General features: G+C 37.4%; 1 protein-coding gene across 1 annotated transcript in view; it reads left to right on the top strand.

The window, feature by feature from the left end:
• Positions 1-6: 6 nt before the first annotated feature.
• The window catches only part of LOC112161227 (chromodomain Y-like protein 2), a 29,804-nt gene continuing 6,133 nt past the window's right edge, over positions 7-23,677 (top strand). The window contains exons 1-3 of the mRNA XM_024296282.1: positions 7-296; positions 15,761-16,352; positions 20,140-20,345. Of these exons, the coding sequence (XP_024152050.1) occupies positions 273-296; positions 15,761-16,352; positions 20,140-20,345 (822 nt within the window). The 5' untranslated portion in view covers positions 7-272. The remainder of the gene's footprint in view (positions 297-15,760; positions 16,353-20,139; positions 20,346-23,677) is intronic.

The raw sequence follows: 23,677 nt of genomic DNA, 5'->3' as shown, positions 1-23,677 counted from the left end.
GAGCACTAATTTTCCGGTCCTCCTCTCGGGTCTGGGTAAACACCACCACCCCGATTGGTTGTTTGTTTTAAACGTGGAACGATCCATCGCACAGCGCCGGGCTCGATTGACACTGTCTGCTGATCTGCTGCTGCGGATTGCTCAGAATAACAAGGCTGCTCGCTAATTCCTGTCTGTCTATCGGGGCTTTCGCCGGAACGCCGCGAGTAGGGTCCCAAAAAAATCCCGCTGGGCCGGCTAGAACGCCGCTCCGCCGCTGTCCGCACCCCACAATGGCTTCGGGAGACCTTTACGAGGTAGGAGGAAAAGCCGTCCGCGGAAAAAGCGCTGTAATATTGACGAATATTGGAATTAGGAAGTAAAGGGAAGGGCGTCACGTATGTGAAAAGCGGTGTCCTAAGCCTTTTATCGGGCGAAACTAACCCGCTGGAGCTTCGCGGAGACGAGAATGTGTTATTTGCGCTCGCACTTTAAGTCGCTTCTGGTCGACTTTGTGGGAATTTTGAAAGACTGTTGTAAATAAGATGTAATTGAAGGGGGCTGAACTCTTGTCTGACGCCGAGTGGAAAGTCGTGGTAAAGTGACAGCAGCGCGGCGCAGCGCGGAGCGGAGCGGACGGGCATGGTGAATAGCTCCAGACGGAGTGATGGGCTCTGAAGGTGCGCATGCATGCATGTGTCCTCCTCCCAGCCTTCAGAGCGCTGGGGGGCTGTTCGCAAGGCCGTCTGGACGCACGTTTCAATTTTAGACACCTTATTGTTTGATGCGTGAAGAATGGGTGGAAAAGTTGCGTGAACAATCGGGTTTGGCTGAAGGGACACGCAACATCCTGGAGCCTTTTATCACCAGCCTTTGAGAAGCAGACGCTTCTCTGTGCTGGCAAATATGACTCTAAGATTATTTTTTTCAACCTTGTTTTCCTGTGTGTCTGTGGAACATGACAGAGCAAATAGAAAAAAAGTCCACGGCATCCCTTCTGCTCCTGCAGATAACATTATCTGCTCACAGCATTGACAAAAAGTTGCACAAGGAGTCAAATTTGACATAATTTTTTGTAAGAGAGAGCAGAATTTAGAGAGAAACTGTCAATAAAATAGCTTTTCCTCCTAGTTTTGTGACTTTAAACTTTATTTAACTTTAATTTTTCAATTTTGCCAGCTGAAAATACATTATTTTTAACCACATTTGACTAAAAATAAACTATTATTGCTTTTATCTTAACCTTTGAAGACCCACTCTAAAGAAGATTGTGTTTTTGGTGCATGTTCTTGAGCATTTTCTCATAATGGAGGACATATATGAAGAAAATTAAGATTTAACTGCCTTTCTGAGTATTTTTTAATACAAATGTTGGCACATTGAAAAAAAATGTTATTTGAAAGCTTGCTACAGAAAATCTACAATCAGTGGGCCACAACCTCTCTGCTCCGCTCCATTTAGATGCCTTGTAGATAAATAGATCCATGTACATGTTTGTTGTCCTCGCCAGAGCTGGTGGTTTAAAGCGGAACGTCTGGAAAGCTTCAGTATTTCTTGTCATTCTTGATGCTCCAGTCAAGTTAGCTTGGGGTTGTGAGGGGCTGTAAGTTAGTGGGAGATAGTGTAAACAAAGGGATGATGGGAAATGAGTGAAGGCTCACCACCTTCAACTCAGAGGCAAATTTCTGATAAACTCCTGCCACTCTGCAGAAACTGTCATGCTGACTTCTTCTATTGATCTTTTATGAAACACTTGTGTGCTGCATTTAGGGCTGACACGATTAGTCGACTGATTGACGACTTATCGACTATTAAAATAGTTGACGACTAATTTAATAGTCGATTAGTTATTACGTTATATTTTATGGAGTCAGAGTGTATTAAAGTTGAAAGTTATAATGGCATTCTGCTAGCTTTTTGGACTATTTTGGTATTTATTAAGGTTTAGGCTATTTTGGAGTTTAGCTGATCAGTTATAAGCTAGCTATTTTGGCTATTTTTTTTGTTTGTTCGCTTGTTTTTTAGGCTGTTTTTGAATTTAGCTAATATCTTAGCACCATGCTAGCTCTCTTGGCTAGTTTAGGTTTTTTTTGTTTGTTTGTTTTTAGGCTATTTTGGAATTTAGCTAATAATTTAGAAACTTGCTAGCTGTCTTGGCTAATTTCGTCTTTTTTTTGTTTTTTAGACTATTTTGGAGTTTAGCTAATATTTCAGCCTCATGCTAGCTGTTTTGACTAACTTAGACTTTTTCTGTTTTTTAGGTTAATTTGGCATTTAGCTAATATTTTAGCTGACTATCATCCTCAAAGTTTTCAGCTTTGGCATTTTTAGCTATCAATTTCAGCATTTTCAGCTATCAGCACTAGCGTCTTCAGCAGCCAAATTCAACTTACAGCATTTTAAAATGCTTTCAGCTTAAAGCTAATGATGGTTAAGATGTGTGCCTTACATCCAGTTTGCGCATAACCTGATTAGTCAACTAATCGGAAAAAATAATTGCTCATTAGTCGACTGTTAAAATAATCATTTGTGGCAGGACTAGCTGCATTACACACGAATGATACAATGACCCACAGTATACTTTGGATCAAAAGATGAACCCGAGATTCATCTGTGTACATTGTTGAGTTAGACTCTGCCTTGTGTGGTAGCGTGTCATGCTGCTCAGTGGGCTCTGTGTTTGTTGTTCAAACTCAATGCTTTAATAAGTGACTTTGTGCTTTGTTGTAAAAAATATATGAAACTGTTTTTCTGATGTTGTTATCCTAAGTACTGTATAATGCTGCGTTCACACCAAAGGCAATTCATGCGTGATGTACGCATGGCGAATACGTTGCTGCACTCTTGTCCAAAAATGTGTTCATAAACTTTACGCCCCTGACGCATGTGGGAGGAGCTACCACCATATGTTTTTAGCCATCGTAAATGACATGGAAGCCATGTCATTTACGATGTATAGAAGACATTGACAGGGGTTTTTCAATGATACTTTAGTGTCTCTGTGATCCAGTTTAATGACTTGCTGTCCCGCATTAGTCAGAGGAAGGAAAAATAAAAATAACAATGACATTTTAAGAATCTTTTTATTTTTTCCTCAGAGCAAATAAGAAAAAATATCACAAAGTTCAGAATGAGAATGATCAGCTTCTCCCCATGTTGGATTTAGACCCTCCGCTGATCCCATCATTGAACACGTCCCATTAAGTGACACCATTGACAGTATATAGAGATGGACAAAGTGCCTGTGATGTCATCCATAGAAAATGCCTTACCTCCAATTTATATGAAATGAAGTCAATTGAGTCTCCATTTTTTCTCCGATACAGACATCGCCATGTTGGAACGAGACAATGTTAGTAAGAAGAAATCAGTCCAAGTCGTGCTGAGTCAACTTTTCTATGGGAACCATTCTCACTAATCAGGAGTGAGCTTGTTGGAAAGTCACACCCTTTTCACTAAAAGCGGGCTCAGGAGAATCTGTCAAATGTTAGAATGTTCGAGGTGTGCCAGCAGGAACCACATGCTTTTATTGCAGCATCTTATTGACCAGTTTATAATTTGAATAACTTGCGATAAAGAAAATACATCATGAAAAAAAATTTGGTTTAGTAAGAGCATGTTAAAAAAAAGGTACCAGAGGAAGAATGGTTAACACAATGACTAACATTAGCTGTTTATTTCTCAATAGAAGTCTATGGGATTTTTTCTTTCTGGGACATGCAGGTAATTCCTATTTGGATCATGGGGTGGGGGGGTACTCTGTCCAGTTCTCATAGACACTAAATGGTCGACGCAACAAATCAACCTCACCAAAGTTCCGATTTTTTAACTCTGGATGCTCAAATCGCACAAGAACTCTGATCGCGTCCATACATTGACTTAACCTTGAAACTGCTGCGCGAATCACGATCAGTGTGATGAACACCATCAAAGATGTGCATTTAAATAGTCCCTAAATTTAAAAAAAAGTGTTCAGCTTGGAATACAGTTCATATGTCAGTTCAAATTACAGATGCCACAACTCTGTTTAAAACTGAATCAAATGTTAGACCATTGAACCATATTGTGGGGAAAGTGAATTGTTGCATCGCTACTTCACACCAGTATGTTTACTGTACATTGAAAGTGTCAAACAAATGTTCAAGAAGGAGATATTATTTATCTTCTTGTTACATTACACCTGGCTGAGTATCAGCTAAATGAGGTTTCTCTCCATTGTTACTTGCAAATTTAGAAAAATGACTTTTCTGTATTTTTGTTATTTAATGATTATTAAAATCAGTGGATGTCAGTTTCCAGGCCTCAAGGGCCAGGACCCTGCCGGTTTACAGAAACCCGGCCCCTATCTTCGGCTGATTACCTGGATCAGGTGTGTTTTGCCAGTAGGAAACTGCAATGACAGGATAGTTGGAAAGCATGTGGGACACTGGCCCTCAAGGCTTTGAGTTAGACTCCTGGCAACTTTAGTAGTCTTCAATGACACTAATTAGGTCAAAGTAGAGAATGCTTCAAACTTTGGTTAAATGTGAAAATTACAGTAACAATGTGGTTGTAGTCAAGTGGTAATGCTCAGAAATGATCCCTTATAATACTGTTGTGATGGGCATTTCTGTTTGTGAAGAGACCTGGGCAATATGGCAAAAACTGCTATAGGACTCCTTAGAGATCTTCTTAATATTTTGCATAAATTTGGTCAAGCTATTCGAGCAGTGAAATGTAATCGTAGTATACTCTAGTCTAAATCTGACTTTCGACTGACCAATCGTGTAAGAAAGTTAAGCGCACTGCTTGTTTCATAGGAAAGTGGTTTATTTCTCTTTTCATGTCAAGTTTATATGCTTGGTATTTACTACACTTAAATGAGTCTTGTGCAGTGCTCAAAGCTATTCAAATGATCCCTACTGCTATACTGTAAACTTCTTTGGGTTCTTGAGTTGTTCTCAAACGAGAAGAAAGGCCTTTACTTTGAAGGTTTTTTTCTGTCTGTATACCCACACAAGCTGTATATATTTCTTCATAGTCCCATAGTAACTATTTATAAGCATTGAAGCAGTAAAAAATCAGTCAATTGGACTTGGTTGATGTCCTATTGAAAACCTCTTTTCCATCTTCTTTTTCTAGTCTGTATTAAGTCCAGCTGATTGCTTTTTTACTTACTACTTCAATGAACTCAACCTGGTTGAATCAAAATCTACAAAGATATTTAGAAGTACATTTTATGAAAGCAAGGATGTTATTTTACAAAACATGATTTGGAGTAGAGGTATCCAGTCAACAAAGGTAACTGGAAGCTTTGGAGAACTTGAACACATCACCATCTTGCATGGCTACCAACTGTTCATTCTGAACCAAGGAAATCACTGCCACACTTGAAGATTTTCTATTTCCATGTCAGAACAGTTTTGACGGAAGGCTTCACAGATGGCTCTGCGAGACAAAATATTATTTGCGCCAGAGTAGAGAATTCTCTCATCTTTCTTTTCCATAGAATTATTCTCTTGATCGGTTTGTCTCTTGGACATAATGACAGGCACGTTTTCAAACCAGCCACCTCACTTTCAACTGTAATTACTTGAACTACCTGAACTTCTTGGCTTTTTCACATTGTTCCCTTTTTAATTGCACTATTCATCTTAAATTTAGAATTCATAATCACCATTCTGGCTTCCACAAAGAGTCACCGCCTACATGGATATTTATTTTTACATCACCTTCACTTGCCTTTCTTTGCCCCTCCACACACAGGGCAACACATTTGATGCACAAACACTCATTCTTCTCCCCCCTGCTTCAACTGTGCTACCTCTATAGTTTACCTGATGGTTTAGATAAGCCAGATTATGCTGAGTTTTGGTCGGATTCTTTAGAAAAACAAGATAAATATCTGAATGGAGGAGTTTGAGGTTAATAGAAATTATGTGTTCTGTTTAAAAGTAGTATACGCCGAAACTTTGCTGAGATTTTTTCTTTTCTTTTTTTTTGACTGAGGTTTGAAGCTCCCAGTAATTTAGGCTAATAGACCACAATCACGCTTGTTTCAGTTCTGCAATGGAGATTTTAGAAGCTAAACACTCAGCATCTATATAAAGCTTCCCTATTCTTATCAGCAAAGATCTGGAGTCTGCTTATAGTTACAATTCTCACTATATTATCAATGCGTCTTTTTATTCTGTCCTTTTTTTATTTTGGAGCCCATCTGAAAGCCCATCTGAACAGGTGAGTTCCACTAATTAACTAAATTGCCTGTCAACTTTTTCTCCCTGTTATTGAAGTGAGGGGTGAGAGTCAAAAAATGAAATGATGGAAATTAGGATCAAAACGTTGCCCCTAAAGTGATTTAGCAGGAAGAATAAAAGTGAATTAAAAATAGTGGATTCATAGATTATCAGGGAAATGTGGTTCACACCCTCCTCAACCACCCACCCCCATTTATAGTCAATGAGTAATAGAAAAATAAAACAGGAGGGAGAGCCAAACCAAAAGCCCTGTAGTCTCACACATATTTCCACAGAAATGTAATTGATTTATCATAGCAAACCTACCTGCAAAATCTGTGTTTTGTTTATTTTGCTAACTTCTATTTCATTATATAAGTTTATGTCTGCTTTTATTACTTAAGTTTGCTTCTTTCCACTCACTTTCATGCAATTACTGGTAATTAAACTCTATTTGACAATCATTATATTTAATGAACTCTATGTGTTGTATCTGTGTATAAGTACAAATATGCATTTATGATTAGGCAAAATTTTAATAGTTGTATATTTGCTTAAATGTCTTGTTTTTGAGGCTTAACTTTACTTTTATTGATATTAGTGTGTATTTATTTTTTGGACCAGACACTAAGGATGTAACGATTCTTCGTGAATCGTTTAAAACCGATTCAAACTTGTCAACGTGTTCATCGTTTGTCACAGCCTGTGCCTAAATTTAGAAATGCAGAGCAGATGACATTTCTTCATGCAGGTTTATTGTGAGTGTGCGTCCGGCTGCGCTTCCCTCCTAAGAAATTCCTGTAGCTCCTTCGGATTTAAAAGTTTCATATAACTCAGTACTTCCAGGATTTTGCGATGTTGTAATAGCAACTATTAACGCAAATTCAAGCAAACCCGAGATTTGTTCCTCACCCTGCAAACTTAACATTTTCATCGCAGCTTCACTGCAACTTTGACCAAAAGGGCTGTCACGAGTATCTGAGCGCTCGTAGTACGCGCTCAGCGGCTGAGGGGGGATTACGTTAAACGGGCGTGGGTGCAGAGCGGTCCGTCACATGGAGCACAACATGAACCGAGAATGAAAGAATTTGTGATCGTTTCAGTGTTAGGTATAATTGTTTATTTGTATTGAATCCTTTTCAGTGGGAAAACAGACAGTTTGATGTAAGGGGGAAAAAGAAAACATACTTGGCTTTAAAATACATTTAATTCATTGCGTTAAGAAAAAAAATCTGAAAAAATCAAAAACATGACTTTAAAACTGTGAATCAAATCGAATTGTGGCTTGAATGAATCGTTACATCCCTACGAGACATAAGAGAGAGCGGGAGTGGGGTAAGTGGGAGCGGGGCATCCGTACAAGAGAGGGGAAGGGGGTAAAGTGTCTGCGGTCACAGAAACATCCAAGAGATGGGGGGGTTATAAATAGAAGAGGCACCAAATTCCTTGAGGTTTATCATTATCACTTTGTAGAAGTTTACCAAAAGGGCTGGACTTGTGCATTGACACACACTTTCACACACTCAAAGATAAAAACTGAGCTATTAGCTGCAAAAACCTGTGCACACATGTCTCTGCCAACTCACAAATGCATACATCAACACACAGACATACAGTACGTACAGATTGAGATCAACAGTCCTGTTAGAGTCTGCAGTCTCTTCATACCACCCTTGGCCATGAGCATTCTAGCAGCTTCTTCCAATGAAAATTCTATGTAAACCTGCATGAATGCATGTTTCAGGCTTCTGAGTTCCCAAACTGTCATATTTCCGCATAATAATGCACATTTTTAAGATGGTTTTTGGACTCTACGTTCAAAACACCCAGCTATTGAACGTGCCTTAAAATTAAAGTAGAACTTTGACCAATCAGGGACTCGGATATGGTAGAGACATATGGATGTCATCCCTTTTAATTCAGTTCAATTCAATTTTATCTATATAGCCCAAAATCACAAAAACAATTGCCACATTGGGCTTCATAATTCAAGGAAGTGCCAACCGTTTGAAAATTAATCATGAAGGAGAAATTAATTATTGCAATTTGTGCCCGATCTGAATTATATGAGACGAAGTCTTTCACATATCACAATAGAGCTGTCCAAGAAAAATAATGGGGCGAGATACACCACTTTGACATTTTGCATAAAGCATCTTCCAACTGTTGGTGGCAGACATATGTTGGTAAACAATAGCAAAAGAAGAAGATGCCCACACCTTCTCATCCAGTGTGAACTCTATGGACTATTAACGCATTTAAGAATGCATGTTTAGAGGGTTTGGAACATGTGTCATCTTTCCGATGTGTTCATAGCTTCAGAGATCACATTGACCAAATGTACAGTTTTGTTCTATGGTACATCCATACAAAATTAAAACCTGAACAAAATAAAGTAATCCTCTTGACCAAAATAGTTTAGGTGCGTCCAATCAAATGGTAAATTTTCATACATAAGACACTTGAGTCATCTTTGACTGTAGCAAACTCCAGTGACACTCTTAGCATCCCTATAGACTTCCTAATGTATGTTTAAAGGAAGGGGGTTCCCTCTTCCTTTCCCCAGTCTCATTTAGTGAGTCATCTTGCCTTGTGCTGACATATCAGTAGAGTACATTAAAGTATACATAAACAGACAAACCCACACACACAAACAAGGCATTACACATTGGTTTCCAAAATCACATGACTCTCATGAGGAAGCAGAGCGTTACACATCATGGGGAAAACAAACCAGATACGGCACAGATACATCCTTAATATGAAACATTTAAGGACACTTCTATGTGGCATGCCACATCTTGATTAAGATTTATTTAAACTTATTTAGAATCAAATGGCTGACTTGGTATTATATCTTCAATAAATCAAATCAAAGGTTTGAATATTTTCTTTACCAATTATTGGTATTAGCCAATCGATTATCATCTATCAAAAATTGTGCATCCCAAACTGAAACACAGACAAGTGAGGGAGGGGAGTCTTGTAAACACAGAATAATACTTTTAAGCTATGAACTTGTGAAATGATTGGAGTTTCATGAACAGTGCCATCATATCTCGATAAAAACGGATAACTGTGAACATGAGGATTGAAAAGGAAAATTTGAACAAAAAGATCAACTGCAGATCTGTCTCTTTGTTAGAATGAAAGCAGCCACAACTGACATTTGAATCTGTATGTTACAATCTCCAAGGTAAGCAAGCTGACATACACATATGCATTCTTTGTTCAGCAGGCTCTATGTTAACATTAGATGGTGTTTTCTGAATGAAGAAAAAATAATCGAAATGCTACATGCATTACTGCCTGGTAAATATCCTTTGAAAATGCTTAAGGTTGTGTTGTCCCTCACAACCAGCTGAGACAACTAGCTGTGCTGCATGCCGTACTGCCCACAAGGGCTTGCTTGTCTTATCATAGCCTGAGATTTTTCCAAAAGTTAGGGTTCAGAATGTACTTTAAAAAAATGTGCTCAGTCCAGAGCAAGGTCTTTGCAGCAAATGGGGAGGGGTAGCAAATGCTATGCAGTCATATACAGAAACTTGGGATTTTTCCCTTTTGACCATATTTAAGGCCTATGTACAACATTTTGGAGTTATACTGTATGAATGTTTCTTTATGTAATGAAAGCTCTTCTGTCTTATTCTTTTACTGGCCAATCAAAGAGCAATTGATGAAATGGCCACTTAAACAATAGAGGAGTGCAATGAAGGAAACTCTTGCTTTATTTTATTCGGAAAAGATAACAAGTAAGTCTTATTAGTACTGAACATAAATCAGCCAAATGTAATAGGCCTAGTTCTGTATAGACTTTAGCTTATTTACTGCTTTGTTTATCAAATGTTCAACATAGCAGCCCAAACACACAGGCTACCGTGACAACAGAAGTAAACAGTAAACTGACTTTTTAAAATCTCTTCAAAATAGACAGAGCTTTGTCCTCCATTTCTGGGGACCAACTGCATTTGCATGTGTGCAAACCAACATGTGTGCTAAAAGCTCCTCCCCTTAAATAGATTATTTCACAATAGAATGTTACATGTAAAAAAATAATCATCATATTTGTTTGTATTTATATTAACCTCTTTATGTCCAAGCTGTGGGAGGTGTTCTGACTAGGAAATATATTTGTATGTATATATTTGCATAGGAGTAGTCTTTGGCTTCATTAATTTTGAATTCTTAGCTGAATGGGATCAGTGAAGAGACGAGGCATTTAAACCAGCTCTCTCACAAACACGTGTGTTCTGACCTTCCTAAGGATTTTGTTTTCCATACTTAGTAACTAACCCCTTTATAAATACGCTTTTCTTTGTCAACGGCGACCTCTTCTTTTTGTTTTATGTCAGGGCAAAACTACAGATACAGCCCCAGCGTGGGCATTGCATTTCCAGTTCTTCCACATATTTTTTTTGTCACCGGCGCGAGCACCAACAGATGGTTACAACTGATTCATCAACCAATGGGCTCCACCGCCATGTGTTTACTACATAAGTGTACTACACAAACACATTCATTGTGAACATGTTGGATACTCGTTAACTTCTGCTTTGGATGTCCTTTTTGCCGGTTTCCAATCACAGCGTTTAAAATGTTACCAATTGCTATTAAATGTTGCTGAAGGACACAGAGTGAAAAAAGACTAAATCTGCTGGTGTCGGTGTACTTGCTTGGCTTATTTTAGTGAAATATGTTCAGTGTTCTAAACATTCTCTTGAAAAACTTGTACAAGTCAAGAAAGTCATTTTTGAAAATGCTGCCTTGTTTATCGCAGGAGTTCGAATAATAACCCTCGATAGGGGAAATCCATGAAGTATAGGGGTGTAACCGATCACATCATGGTTCAGATCGTGTCACGGTTTTAGGGTCACGGTTCTGATCATTTTTCGAATCAGTTAAAAGTTAAAAAAAAAAACTGGAAAAAACAAGAAGATAAAAGCCTGAAATTACTTTTTTAAAAAGCTTTAAAACATATATTTGAGAAAACATACATAAAGTACGTCAAAGCATAAATATACACTCACTCATCTTTAAACTTTGAACACAAATGTGTAAAAACATGTAGTTTCCGATTACATTTACACGTCCCGAGACCAAATCTACAAAAACTGAGAGAAAAGAATGCTTAACATGCATTTTTCCCTTGCCCCACCCCACAATGTCCAAATTAAATCTTAAATTGAAAAGTTAAAATTAAGCTTTCATTACTTTGGGTATTGATTGTAGTATTGAAACTAACTGTAGGAACATTTAAATATTTCAAATACATGTGCAGGTGAGGCACTGCAGTGACCGCTTTTCCTGGTGAGTTTTGATCCTTTTGGCTTACCATACTGCCTTCCCCTGATGACACGCCCCTATTGCAGGAGCAGCGGCTGCAGGACAGCTGCTGCTCCTCACTGAGAGATCTGAACCCAGACACGGAGACGTGTACCAATGCTTTTATTCAGCTCTACAAAATAAATAAACCTGATCTCTCAGTATCCACGTCCTCCATGACGAGTTTGAGAAAAAGTTTTTGACCGAAGCTCCTCCCACACGTGGCGGGAGCCTCAGTGTACCAGACTTTTGGAGAAACCGTCATAAAGCAATTTTGATGCATGTTAAAACAAAGACGGTGTACAGTACATGAATCTGATGCCAGTTGCATTCGGTGTGAACAGAGAATTGATTTTAATAATGTCCGTGTGAGGTACGCGGCGGTAAGAGGGGGTCCACGGCACACGTGTGGGCCGAACTGTGGCCAGTGATCCCCTAATGAAGAAGGATTACATATGCTTTAAGGCTATAAATCCCCTCAACAAACTTTATACACTTTTCTCAGACAGACACTAACATATTCACTTTTTCTCTCTTCTCTCAAAGTTGAAACCTTCGCAGAAAAATAAGTCCACTATTATAGAATTAAAAGAAGGATGTTAATCTTTCCGCATCCTGGTGTAATACTGAACATAAAGTCTCACTCCAACTATATTTTTATCTATTGTAAAAGCAGCCCCAGTATTCCTTTTAATTCAAGTTAAGCCGTTTCTAGCCAAAATCAAAAATGTTGTTTATTTAAGACATATTATTTGCAGAGTAGCAGGAGTTTGTTTGAAATTAGCCTCTGACTTACTGTGCAGAAGTAACCCAACACTAAAACCCCATATCTATTTGCTTACACTCTTTGGTTCTAGCTTACAGCCTCTCATAACACCTGACAAGGGAAATGAATAATGTATCTATTTGTCTGCAAGTGGGTTCATCAGAATGGAGTGGAGACTTTGGCCCACCCATTTCAGTTGTTGTGCCACTACTGAAAACTTTTTCAATCCCAGGTTTTGTCTGTCCCTGATTTAGCACAATTTAAATAAGTACCATAAACACAATGTTCATTGGAGGGGGTCTTTAAGAACACAAAATACTTGATGAGTCTGCTTTTAAAGAATTACTTTTCAGCAGTATATTCTTAATTCTTTTCTGGTTGTCCTTTTTTTATCAAGTAAAATGTAAGTTCTCTCTTTAAAAATTGAGTCTAACCATTGCAGATTCTTGTTATGTCTGTATACTGTAGGTTACGTTAGTTAAATATCCTGGTCTTTTGAAACACGGCAAGTGAACGACTATCAAGCACCACAACATAAAAATGTCAAAACTTTTTTCTTTTTGTCTGTTATCTCAGGGAAAATTATATGATGCAGTTTTTTTCAATGATACTTTATCAAATTATCACTGTTCTGCCCAACAGTTAGTGACTGTGAAGATTGTAGATTGTTTTGAAGTGTAACTTTTGTCTGTGAAAAGACGTGTTCCGCACTTGTCATGTAAGCACACCCAAAACATATACTATCAGCATCATCTGTTATGTTATGTAGGAAATTTTTGTATTTTATCTGTCAGGGGTGAGGGACTTCAGGCCTCAAGGGCCACTTTGCCTGAACATTTTCCAGAAATCATTGTTCTACTCATGTCTGATTACCTGGATCATGTGTGTCCAGCTAATTAGAACATGCCAGGGCAGGCAGGGTGTGTTAGAAAACCGGCAAGAGATGCTAACAAGGAATAAGTAAACAACTCATCCACTCCTTCTGAGGTTTAGAAAACAATGTTTCATGAATATTGAATAAGAAGACAGTTCTTCCTTAAAGAGGTAGTTTCAAAGAAAAAACAATTAAGTGTGTTTTTTTTATTATTATTATTATTATTGCAGTAGCAAAAGTGAAGCTTTTTTTTATTAACTTAAAACAGAAACACAAGTTCTTACAAGGAGGGGAAAAGTATCAGCAGGATTTATTGAGAAGCTCGTAGAGGAACACTTGTTTCTGCTAAGTTTAAACGCTTCAAGGTAAATTAATCAGATATGCCAAATTAAAGACTAGTCCAAAAAAATTTAAATCAACTCGGCCTTGTGTGATAGCGTATCCACCCTGACACTGGAAGGTCGCAAGTTCAAATCCAGTTTGTGACACACCATAGACTCTAAAAATTTGACCAAATACCTCCCTGCTTGACACTTAGCATTCAGGGTTGGATTGGGGGGGTTATACCACCAAAATGGTTCTGGAGCGTGGCTGTGTCTGCAGCTCACCACTCCCCCAGAGAATGTGTCAAATGAGAACAAATTTCCTTGTCACCAATTTTTTGTTTAAATATCTAAACCTGAGTATCCAAATGAAACAACTTTATTCAGCATAATAAAGTCCTGAACTAAAACAAAAGAGAAATTGTTATATAATAGTAAAATAAAAGCAAGCTCCTTCTCTAACTAAATCTACTCGTCACTAGGGGTGGGCGTATCAATCTGAGGATCAATAGTATCGATATCAAGGTGAAATATTAATACTAGCGGGATTAAATTGGTACTTGGGTTGCAGTTTTTCTTCAATACGTGAAAGCAACGTTTGCTTTGCGTCGGATGTTTCAGCGTTTCACATGGTGCATTAATTTCTTATGATGCACACTTTGTTCGGCATTACCCCTTAAGTAATATACTTGTTCCATATTTGATGTATATTCAGTACAGATTGACGTAATAAGCTAATAAATATTTTTATTTGCCGAAAGTCTCAGTCCTGCGTTTTATTATGCTCTTAATTAATAAAAAAATGTGTATTTCCAAAATTTTTCATAACACGACATTTCATGGAAAAAGTATTGGTATTGATATTGCCGAATAATTACTTAGTATTGGATTAATACCCAAATTCCCAGTATTGTCCACCCCTAATCATCACTTTGTTTAATTCTGATTATTCAAAAGCCTCATTTAAACCATTTGTTGTCCTTCTGAACTCAATTTTTGCAAGGGTACTGTGTAAATTACCCTCGTAAAGCAGGAACTAGCCCAGGGTTTCACACTTTTTTTCATCTATAGATTTTGAATATCTTGTTCAAAGGAATATGGCTTTAACATTTTTTGTAGAGCTTTTAATATCACAATCAAAATTGAGTATATTCATCCGTAATCCTTTGTATTTAGTGTGAGAGAATACTGTTATAAAAAAACAGTGGGACAAAAAGGTATGTGTGAGTTGAAAAGATTTGAGGTTTGTCATTTTCATCATAAGTACACTCAAGTGTAACAGAAAGTAGAAAAAAATCCACATAAGAGTTGATTCTGTAATTGTGTCAAAGAAATAAGTTATTGTTCTCTCCTGTAGCCTTTTATTCATGTAACCTATTTAAACCTGTTATCTGTATCAAAGACACCTGAAAGTGTAACCTCACTACCATGACCAAGTCTAAATACTGCAGTACTCCAAAGGTCCCTCTGCTTAGCCAGCTCCTGTCCAGGTCCGTTACAAGTTTGGACAGCTAAACCAGTAAAAGGAATGTTTGAACAGGGTTGTGTTTGGTTAGATTTAAGGAAAATAGCTCCTTCCATCAGTGAGCACACTGAGGAGAAAACGTGGCTGGATCTTCCAACATGATCTCAAACACATTGTCCAGACAAAGAAGAAGTGGCTACTTAAAAAGCATTTCAAGGTTCTGAAGTGGCCTAGCCAGTCTTTGGGATCTGCAGAGGGAGTTGAAAGCCTTTGTAGCCTAGCAACAGCGTCAAAACATCACAGCTCCTGAGAAGATCTGCATGGGAGAGTGGACCAAAACAGAGTGTGTGACCTTACAATAAACTATATGAAATGCACTATCATACAAATAAATTCTGTAAAAAAATGTGGATTCTTTTACATGCTGTCTCCCAGTTAAAGTGAGCCGGTGATAAAATGACAAACATCTCATCTTTTTAAATGCGATAATTCGCAAAATCTGTGACTGACAAATACTTGTTTGCTCTGCTTTATATAAATACTGATTTTATTAGTTTGATTTTTATATTTTCTGTGATGCATTAAATTAAATCAATCAAAAATATTTAAAAAAAGATAAAGCTGTTGTTTTATTTTTTCAAATAGCTTTTTAGTTTTCTATGAGTGTTACACCCATTCTTAAAAAAATGATTAATAACACCCAACAATAATTTTCCTCTTAGCTGATGGAGATAAATCAATATTTTTTCCCCTCACTCTTTTTCCTAAAACTGTTTTTATTGTCTTCTGCGCCCCCCTCTTTGTGTCGTCCCCCAGGTGGAGCGGATCGTGGACAAGAGGCGGAACAAGAAGGGGAAGTGGGAGTACCTGATTAGATGGAAAGGATACGGCAGTAAAGAGGACACCTGGGAACCCGAGCACCACCTGCTACACTGTGAAGAATTCATTGACCAGTTTAACAGTTTAAGACTGCAGTCACGCAAACGAACCAAACTCCCCAACAGCCGCAGCCACCCGCACACCATCAGCCATACCTCTGCATTAGAACACTCCAGAGCTCGCTCCGAGGCGTCCAAAAAAAAAAGAACTTGTGAACAGGCGGTGGGGGTTAAAGTCGCCTCTGGTATGCGAATTGGAGGTGGAGGACTGGGACCCACTCAGAAGCAGAGGAGGGCAGGTGTTGATGGAGGAAAACATGCTTTTGGAGACAAAATAAGCAAAGCCATGACGCACAAGGATCCTCGCTTTTTCCACCGGTTGAAGGATCCCGACAGCAGACTGCAAAGTGGAGAGATGGACGCATCCATGTACAGGACAGCAGCCAGGTCACAAAGACTGCCTTTAGAAAGAGTGGATGGAGAAGTGGGAAACAAAGACACCGCTGGAACACATTTTCCTACTGAACTAGGTAACGTCCCATTAATAAATTCTATTTATCTTCATTTATTAAACAGGTCACAAGCACCAAAATGTACAGATAAAATAAAAATACTCAGCACACAAACAGAAAAGAGAACATCCATTTTCCTGTACCTGCTTATCCATTAAGGGTCACAGATCAGAGATTAAGATACTACAACAAATGAAGTTGAAGGTTGTCCCAAACTACCACATTGAAATCAGTTTCACCTGTGACCTTACATTTTGGCCGGGGGCCGCTCAGGAGCAGCTGCTCTGCTGACATGATGGGTTAAGCAGGAGTGTGTGCCTGCAAAAACTCAGCAAGGTATGGTATAAAGATAATGAAAAACAAATAAAACAAACTCAAAGTAAGCTTCTAAAATGGACTTGCAGCCAGTGTGGTGAAGTTAAAATGAGGATGATGTGTTCTAGTTTAGAAGTTCCAGTTAAAAGGCTTGTAGGTGCTTCAAAAGATTCATAGACCCTCACATACTAGGGGTATAACAGTGAATTGTCATAATCAATTAAACGATTTATACTTCTACAATCCAACCAGATCAATCTGTCTGAGGAAATTTGTCAACCAGACCAAATCAAATTGACCTATATCATAAAAAAATGATTCAAAATAAGTCAATCATATTGATATCAGAAAAAGGTTTATTTTACTGTAATGTAAAAATGACCAAGTGGCATCACAGCAAACAGCATTATTACAACATTATTATTAACACCATTGCAGTCCAATGTCTGGAAACACTTTGAATTTTGCAAAGACGTGACCATACAGTGTGGTAAAATGATCAAATAATGTTTTGTTTGTATTATTTTGATGTAGAAAACAATGGTGGGATAAACTTTGTGAAACTAAAATGAGAATGAATTTGCCATTGACGCACTGATTACATTTTTTTGCAAAAGATGTCTTGGATCGGTTTTATTTAGGTCAGTGAATTGGATTGATCAACTACAAATCATATCGCCAGCCTCAAATTATGATATGAATCGAATCGTTGCTAAAAAGACAATGCAGGTAAGGCTTCAAAAATGTTACTAGTCAATGTTTTATTGATCTTCCTGGTCTTTCTTTTCAAAACAATAATGATTTATCAATTTTCTAAGCCAACCTTGTATTTTATCATGGAAAAAAACAGCTTTTAGATCACTCTTAATGAAAAAATCTAGAATCTCGATCATAAATGTTGTACATTTTTTCTGTTTTATTACCAGCTATATGAAAAGCGTTTTTTTAATTATCAAAAATAATTGCTTGTGCACATAAACTGGACAAATAAACCAATGTTTTATCAAACTGCATCGAATTGAATCTTCAAACTCAAACTGGTTCATCATATACATCCCTCAAGGTAAGTGGTCACAAAGACTGATAGAGGTTTACATCTCTTTGCACATGTTTAAAAAAAGTGTCTAAGTAGACACAGAAAAGTACTACACTTTGGTTTGAAGCTTCTTTTATTTGCAAAACATTTTTCAAATTCACTCTGTCATCACCACAAAGTTTTTATTTTATTGCATTGCAGCTGATAGTACACGTAAATCTAACTCTTGGGTCACAGTCCAGGGTCTGAACCACTGAAGTTAATCATTTGTTCTCATTTAAAAAGGTCATTTAGACTTTTTAAGAGAACATCTATATCAGATGGCAGAGCTTATAAAATGGTCATTTCTTTAAATGTGCAACATAATATTTACCTTTATGCACTGCACATTTGCAATGTTGTGTTGTTGGTGGAATATTTCTTAGCAAACATCTTGTTTTGATGCTTTGGATTTTGTCAACATTGAATATTGCTTCAGTCTTTTTGAAAATATATCCAAAATTATTTATATAATTATATAAAGAAACATGTGAGTTATGATATATTCACTGTATGGCTTCATTTTGATTTATTTCATAAGCTCCCTGTGCTTTTCATGTAAGGAGAACCAGCTTGACACAAAAAAGTCAACTTTTATTTATAATTTGACTAAATTCTTGTTAGTATTAGAAGATCTTCAATTAAAAAGACTCTGCAGATCAAAGGGGAGTGTGAGTGAATTGGACAGAGTTGACACAGAGAAGACAGCCTGCTGTAATGAAGACATCAGGCTTCAAATATAAATGCCAACATCAGAGAAGTTTTTAAAAATAAAATGAGCAGCAAAGCTAATATTTGTAGTGCCCGCTCTGTGCTAATGGTTCAAAATGACATTGCAGCAGCACTTTGAACATGTTATTTAAAACTGTCATGAGTGAGATGAAGCCAGGAACCATGATCAGTGGCCTGCTATTTATTTTAATTTTATTTAAGCTTTTAATTAAAGATCTATTGTGATCAAAATCTTATTTGTAAAGGCAAACTGACCAATAGGTCAGGAGTACTAATCAAAAATACAGGCTGATACATGCTATGTCTGTTATTGGTCAAACTCATTGATCACCAGGTTATGCCAAAAATCTAAAATTATACATACTAACTTATTCATTCGAAAAGAGGACCCTCAATTTGGGTAAGAGCTAAAAAATATTCAGTTGTTAAGATTAGCATCATATGACTCTAACACGTAGACACTGTAGATTATTATCAGTCCTTAAATAGTACATGAAACATTGTGAAAATTATAATATTATTAGCATTATCTAATGCAGAAATTGGCTGATTAAAATGTTCTAGTAGCTATACTATTTTCCATTAAGCCAACAGAGTCTTGCACTTCAGGCAGGATCACTAAAAAATAAACACAAAAGCATAAAAGCTCTGCATTAATGTTGTTAATTCATTATGCATGTGCTTCTTTAACTTAAGTAGTGAATGAGACTTCAGGAGAGAGCCTCTAAGTGAGTTCTTTCTGGCTGCAGCATTGTAAGAACAGGATGACTCTGTCTTTGGCGTGCTGATAAACATGTATACAGCCGTCTCATTAAGGCCTTATACATTCTACGCTTCTAGCTCCTGAAGAAATACGCCAGTGATTTAGCACCCGTAGATTCACCCATTAACATGGTCTAATGCAAAAAATACATTAACATTTTCAAACTAATAATGCTGTACTTTGTAAGTATAATGTAAATATGCAACTTTTGATTAAATAATCTTAGTTAGCAACTTTAAAAAATACAGTTTTACTGATTTTAGAAGCAGCTCATTTGTCCTCACAACCAAAATAAGTTGATCTAAGATTTTTTTTTAAAAGATATGTACACTTTTGTGTATAAGGGGAAATACTCTATGTAAAGAATGTATTATTCTTTGCAAGAATATTGCGGGGAGGTAATACAGATGAGAAGAGGATAAAACATTCGGTTTTGGATCTTGAGTCGGGGAAGTGCTAGTGAGACTCTTGCTGTTGTCGTAAAACCTTTCCACCAATCAATGGGTTAAGTTGTGTCATGACAGAAGCTCCGCCCTCACGGGTCCATTCCAATCTTCTATGGACCTACAACCAACGGGGGACCAGAAATGGTATCAGTCGGTCCTGCTTAATGGGTCCATTTTGTAAGGGAAATGCTCAAGTCCAATCCAGTCTGGACCGCTCAGTAAAAACAAGGCATAAGAGTACTGCTTTATAAGATATAATCTATACATAAAACAAATACAGAGCAAAATACAAAAACCAGCAGGAAGTTTTTGTTAAGAATTGCATTATTCCTAGTTTTTTTCTTCATCCTGTTGCAGACATAACTGCCAAATCAGACGCAAAGTTCAAAATGTTTACAAAACTACCAGTATTTCTTCATCGTATGTGCTGAACTGATAGACGCATTCTAACATCTGTGTCTGTTTCGCCTGCAGCCAATGGGAAGCTTCACGTCCAGAGCTCAGTGAAGAGGAAGCTGGCGGAGGAGAAAGGCTACGTGTTTGACAAGCGGCTCAGGTACAACGTGCGACAGAACGAGAGCAACTGTCGGTTCAGAGACATCGTTGTCAGGAAAGAAGACGGGTTCACGCACATCCTGCTTTCAAGCCAAACAACAGACAACAATGCTCTCACACCAGAGGTGAGAACAAGAGTACACTCTCCCTCCTTTGTGTCCATTTGGACCCTAGTAAATGTTTTAGGTGGGTCTTATCACTTGTAAGTAATTGGTTGAGCTTTTTCTTTCATTAGAAGTATTTTTGTATTGAAAGCTCTACAGTTATTTTCTCACAGCTGCACAGGTCATTGTGTCGTCGGAAATTAAAATGCAGGATTTTTTTTTTTTTTTTTTATTATTTCTAGAAGTTTTTATGGGTTGTGTTCATCTATTCCAATGTTATTTCATGCAGGTGTTGCACCAAATAGTAGCTGACTCATGATCAGCGACATATTTTACGTTAAGCTCTGTTTTTAGAGTTATAAAATATTCCTCAATGAAGTATCAAACAAGATAAAATCATTGAGTAAATTGAGATTTCAATTGAGAAGTCAATTTGTGCGTTAACTAATTAAAAAAAGTGTCTTTACTTTTTAGCAAATATTTTTTAAAAACTGCACATACTCTGCTGGGTTTCTTTATTTTAAGAAGCTCCCCTGATTAGATGTAACACACCAGCTGGGTCCCCTCTACAGGCATGTGTCAGGCATCATCTGTGCCATGCTGTGGTAAATGCCTTCTCTGGTAGCTGTCTGTGACAAATCAGACCTTTCTTCCTGGATGCTGAGATTGCTTTCTGATTCATCACGACTTGACAATGTTCCAATTCAAAACCAGAACCAGAATATAGTATAATACACTCTGTTAATATGTACAACATGATAAAATAAATGAACGATCTAAAAAGGTTGTGTACTCCCATCCATCTTTTAAAGGGGCCATACCATGCAATATATTTTTTAAAGATTTTTTTTAGATTCCTCACTATAAAGAACCCAAATGTCGTATTTTGATCCATTCATGTATTTCTGAGGTATCCTATAAAAACCTGCGTTTTGAGCACCAACCCCCATACCCTTGAAAATGAGTGGGTAGCTGATGTCACAAAGTGAGAACAGTCCCTTCTAGGAAGAGTCTGCACTGCCAGCATTGCCCCCAGGCTAACACAAACACACAATTTCTCTGAAGCTAGCAGTGATCTGCAAAACGCTTTCATTTTATATGCACAAAACCGTATATCTTCCAACTGTGTTCCATCTCTAATATCCGCCGGGTCTAACAGCTGTTCGTTACATTAGATGCCGGTCTCTTGTTGTGGCAGGGCTTCTTAACTTCTTAAAGACACCCACACCCCATTGTGTAGCATAAGAAAGACGAAATAACTCCTATTGCATAAATAATTTGGTCTTTAGTGTGCCAAAAGTGATAAATGAGTATATCGTGTATATGGATATAATTTACTCTGATGAAAAGCATGGTATAGGCCCTTTAAACCCGCTTGGTGTGGGTCATTGGGGCTGTTGGAGCCTACCACAGATGTCTATGTTGAGAAATTTTATATTTACTGCATGTACAGAACCATTTTTTACTGTAAATGTACATGTACTGTATGTACCTGCTGCCTCCAACATCTCACCATAGATTCATTGACGCTACGCTTACGTGCAGCAGTGCGGTTTCCTTCCTAGATAGCAAGTTTGATGGCCTTCAACTTAAAACTTGCATCATACGAACTTCACGTGGTTTCTGTGATGAGGAGGCAAAGATTTGAAAATAATTACCAGTTAGTAATTTGTCTTGCGTGTACTATCTGTTCAAGAAAATGTAGTGTAGGCTTTTCTTCTTTCCATTGATTTTTTGTCAGCCTTATATTTTATACTAAGTCTGGTTACAGCACCCCTAGTGATGGAAGAAAAATCCACAGAATAGCCGCACTTTTTTATAAGACGCATGGTTCAAAACCTAGGAAAAAAGTAGGGGCTTATAGTCCAGAAAATACGGTAGATTAAAAAGTGAAAACCATTTCAATTCCCCAAACCACTGGTGGCCAGTAGCTAATGATTTCCAATTGATTCCAAAATTAGAAAGTCAAATTTTGAAATAAAAACAAACCTCATATTAGGACCCTGTGTATGAGTGGGTTTTCTTTGGGCACTCCGACTTCCTCCCACAGTCCAAAACTATGCTTTGTATGTTCATTATTTACTCTTCGTCCAACTGTAGCTGGGACAGGCTCCAGCAACTCTGTGGGATGAATGAATGGAATTTATTACATTGTGTAAAAAACTTTTAGTTTCTTTTTTTTATTCTAATCATAACTTTTAGGATGTAAAGATTCTTTCTATGAATCAATAGTTTTGATTTTAGTAGATCATGAATGTATGTGTTGTTAGTAGTGAGTTATTTGATTAGTTTTTAAGTGTACCCAATTATTTGGCACCTTGTTGAAGTAGGAACTATGGTTATTAGTCCTATTAATACTAACATGATTGTGAAAACTTTCTGATTGGATGTTTTTATTAAATATTTTATCATTGTGATTGAAGCTGGTCACAATCATAAAATGGGTGATTGTTTTTCCATCTCTGCCTCATTGCACTACAAAGACAGGATTTTCCTCCCTTCTCCAGACTTTGTCCCAGACCTTCTCCAGAGACCTGCTCTGTCTTTCATTCAGAGTCATAGGTTTTGCAGTCTCTACTCCACAGGCTCTCAAGTAGCTTAAACTGTGTGTGCACATATGTGTGTGTTTTCATGCGTCACAATAAGCCCGTAAGCTGCGAGCTTATCAAACAGCTCGGGTAGCTCTTGCTGTGTCTCTCAGCCTTTGAAGCAGGAACAAGAGAGTCTACGGATGTGTTCTCTAAATGAGAACAGCTGAGCAAACCTCAAAAAACATCCCTGTACAGGTGTTTCCACGCTTTTATGCAATAAGACCCCTAAACCTTCAGAACACAGACTCTGTTTCCTATCTATCTCATTCTTTGTTTTAGAAACGCTAAATTAAGTGTTCTTCATCTAATTGTAAATGGACGTACTTCCTGTCTTTTATTTTTCCAGACATCTCTCCATTTATTTTATGGATTTAAAGAGCTTTGCATTAAATACCTTGTAAATACATAGCTAATAATGGGCCAACTATTTACCAATAGATTGGTTAATTGATCAGTCTTTACAGTCTTTGTGTATTTATCTAAGACATCCAATCTACATTCCCCTCAAATGTAAAAAATCTGTTTGTGTCTTTGGATGAAGATTTCTCAAATTAACCAACAAAATATGAGTTTTATGTTACAGCCATGAGTATCTGTAGATTATGTTATTATAATCTCCTGATCAGTGTGTTTTACTGTAAGATGAAAGCCTTAGAAGAGTGAATGACATGGACATTTCTTTGATTTATAAAATCTTAGCAACAACAAATACATGTATTTTTTTTTTTTTAAATCTAGCTCTTTTGTATAAAAATATAACGG

This window comes from Oryzias melastigma, linkage group LG3 (genome assembly GCF_002922805.2).
Source record: "Oryzias melastigma strain HK-1 linkage group LG3, ASM292280v2, whole genome shotgun sequence".
Taxonomy (NCBI): Eukaryota; Metazoa; Chordata; class Actinopteri; order Beloniformes; family Adrianichthyidae; genus Oryzias; species Oryzias melastigma.
The sequence above is the reverse complement of the archived record's forward strand: the minus strand, read 5'-3'. Positions and strand labels throughout refer to the sequence as shown.